Genomic DNA, 2,999 nt, shown 5'->3' with positions numbered 1-2,999 from the left:
CGCCTCTAGAGGGCCTCGCTCCTGGCCTGCATTTTATGTTGTTTATGTCTAATTTTTATTACTGTTTTTCCACCCATTTTGTCCTTTGAAAGACTAAAATAGTCATTGCTGATAGACAGTATAAGACTCTGTGTATAAGAATGAGTAAAGCTGTTTGTTGTTAGGATGACAAAAAGTTTTAAATGTTAAAACTTTTAGGCTGGTCTGTCTCAGTGGTCCAACAGTGCTCGTCAATGTCAAAATGATTGAGATGGCCGATCAAATCAAAGAAGGCGGGTCTTACTGCCACAACGCAACGAGAGTTCGTGGAAAGATGTAAGTAGTACTGTATTAGAAAACAAAATAGAAATGTTCAGCGACCGACAGTAATAGACTATCTAGTGATGCAAGCTACTCAACTTTTTATGAAATTTCGCCCTTTTGAATTGAAAATATGCAATCATGATTCATGTAAATCATAAATGAACGTGACAAGAGACATTTGCGTTTTCGACTATTAGACATACGAATATGAGTGAATGCACATTTTAAAAAAATATTATTTTCAAATAGTGTAAATTGATTACTACTTCATATGAAGAGTTCAGATGCAAAAGCCTCTAAGTGCCGTTTGAAATTTTCTTCTAAAATGAGCATTTTTATCAGGCTCCTATGTGTAGGTTCAGTAATTTCTAATTAATGGCAATGAATAGTTTCTTTTCTTTCCCATTAAAGTAAAATAACTGAACATTTTAGAAGAAAATTTTAGATGGCACTTAGAGGCTTTTGCATCTGACCTCTTCATATATAACTGCAAACCTAGAACTTATTTTAGCATTCTTATTTACTTATTTAATTGCTTTATTATTATTATTAACATTATTATGCAGTAGATCTTACAATTCTTATGAGCGTGTTCGTGACCGTGATTCGTACGCATGTCAGTGAGCACGGCATCACAATCGATCAGATGCGTGTTAAAGTTGCGTTCGTTACTATCAGCATATTAGAATGGTTTCTGAAGGATCATGCGACTGAAGGCTGAAAATCCAGCTTTGCCATCTCAGGAATAAAATTACATTTTAAAATATATTAAACTAGAAAACTTAATTTGTAATGTGCAACAGTATTATTGTTTGTACTTTATTTTTGATCAAATAAATGTCTTTCAAAACATTAAGAAATATACCGACCCCAAACCTTTGAACAATGTATTTCAAGCTCAACAGTCAATGATTACTATGAAATATTCAATGAGAATATTCTATTACTATATTACATTTTATATTATATTATATTATATTATATTATTATTAATTTGAGAAAATGTTATGAGTAAATGATAACAGAATTTTCATTTTTGGGTGAACTATAAATACCAAGCAGACCCAATTTTTTCAGTGATGTCTTCATTCAGCTCAGTTCAGTTTAAATAGTATCTTTGCAATAATTTGCAATCAAGTCAACAATATCGCTGGAAATGAAGTGTCCCCAACTAAGCAAGCCAGAGGCGACAGCGGCAAGGAACCAAAACTCCATCGGTGACAGAATGGAGAAAAAACCTTGTATAAAACATATATAATAATAAAACTTGCAAGCAGATTAAAAGAGAGCTTCCTTACCTGTAGCTTTTCAATGTAAATCTCAATTTGCTGGATCTGATTTTTCACCGCCTTTAAGTTTCTCGACTTCTCGTTTTTCTTCATGTAGTTGAATTTCAAATTGTTGAATTTCTTTTTGAGATCTTTAAAGGACTCTCTCATCTTAAAAAAAAATCAGGAAAAACATGTTAATATAGCAACAGAAAATCATGCAAAGAACCACCAAAAGACAGCTATGGTTAAAGAAGAAAATAATTCACACATAAAGGAATTTGAAAGTATCTTCAGGAACCTTTTTTCCACACAAAAACAGTTCAAAGTTGTCATGTGATCATGCTCAAAAAAAGGGGGAAAGTGTCTCAAAAGTAGTACAAATGTATTACAAAAGTAATACATGTTAATGTTTGCTACAATGGCTTTGTATAAGGAATGTGTTATTCAGAAGGCTAATGTGAAAAGATTTAAGAGCTTCATCAGAGGGGAAGACTGTCAGTGTATTTCAATACTTTTTTTTTTAAGTATACACATAATACACATAATTGTTTTGCCCAAAAAATGTCTCATAATATACAAAACAGGTGAAACATGAAAGTGAGTACATAATTTTAATGATACGGTTAACTAACCCTTTAAACCCTCTCTAACAACACAATGCCAGCTTCTTTAACATGCTGATTAGGAAAAGTGTTACCAACTATAATAGTGTAATCAAATATAAGATTAGGTGTGGATAGGTATGGGGAGGGTCTCTGAGTGAGGTTCGGCTGAGTCCAGGGGGATTATTTTGGAGGGATTAATTGACAAGAGCAGTGGATGATTTATAATGCAGATCCATTTCTGTCCAGCCTGATGAGCTTTTGCAATGGTGTCGTGTCTCCAAATGACGGGCTCAATTGTCAAGGACAGCTGCAGCGTCTAGAGCCAGTTAAAGAGGCCTTACAACTGTCTTACTGGATTTTTCCAACTGAGGGCTATAGAGGAAGTTTCTGCTGCAGCCCAAACAGAGGGATGTGCGTGGAGGAAAGTTCAGACTTTCAAACGGCGTAATGGTGACTGTTAACATCTAAACAACTTGCTTAAATTATGCTCAGTTAACATTTGTGGTGGCAGCTATTTCTCAGGGCCTTATGATCTGATCTGTAAAACAAGGAATGAGATGTTGCTGAAGACCAAACTGGCGAATCTAGTGAGATCATCACTGTGTTTTATTCATTTATATGAAAAATCCAGGTCTAGAAATCTCACTTTTATAATTATTGAAATAAAATAATTGTTGATGGGGGGAATTGAAATAAATATATTGACTCTTAGCTATTTTAGCTTACATTAATGCTTGTTTTGTCTTTATTTTAAATGCGGTCATCTTGAGGCACACTTAAACATTTGCTGAGCCCCCCCTAGTGGCCCCCGACCCCACCC

The 2,999-nt window shown here is 34.3% G+C and overlaps 1 protein-coding gene across 1 annotated transcript in view; it reads right to left on the bottom strand.

The window, feature by feature from the left end:
* Positions 1 to 2,999, bottom strand: part of LOC107717007 (coiled-coil domain-containing protein 141-like) — a 37,048-nt gene that overhangs the window by 11,024 nt on the left and 23,025 nt on the right. Inside the window, exon 18 of the mRNA XM_016523654.1 lies at positions 1,602 to 1,742. Within this exon, the coding sequence (XP_016379140.1) occupies positions 1,602 to 1,742 (141 nt within the window). The remainder of the gene's footprint in view (positions 1 to 1,601; positions 1,743 to 2,999) is intronic.

The sequence above is a fragment of the Sinocyclocheilus rhinocerous genome, unplaced genomic scaffold (genome assembly GCF_001515625.1).
Source record: "Sinocyclocheilus rhinocerous isolate Xijiao unplaced genomic scaffold, SAMN03320098_v1.1 scaffold1802, whole genome shotgun sequence".
Lineage (NCBI taxonomy): Eukaryota > Metazoa > Chordata > Actinopteri > Cypriniformes > Cyprinidae > Sinocyclocheilus > Sinocyclocheilus rhinocerous.
The sequence above is the reverse complement of the archived record's forward strand: the minus strand, read 5'-3'. Positions and strand labels throughout refer to the sequence as shown.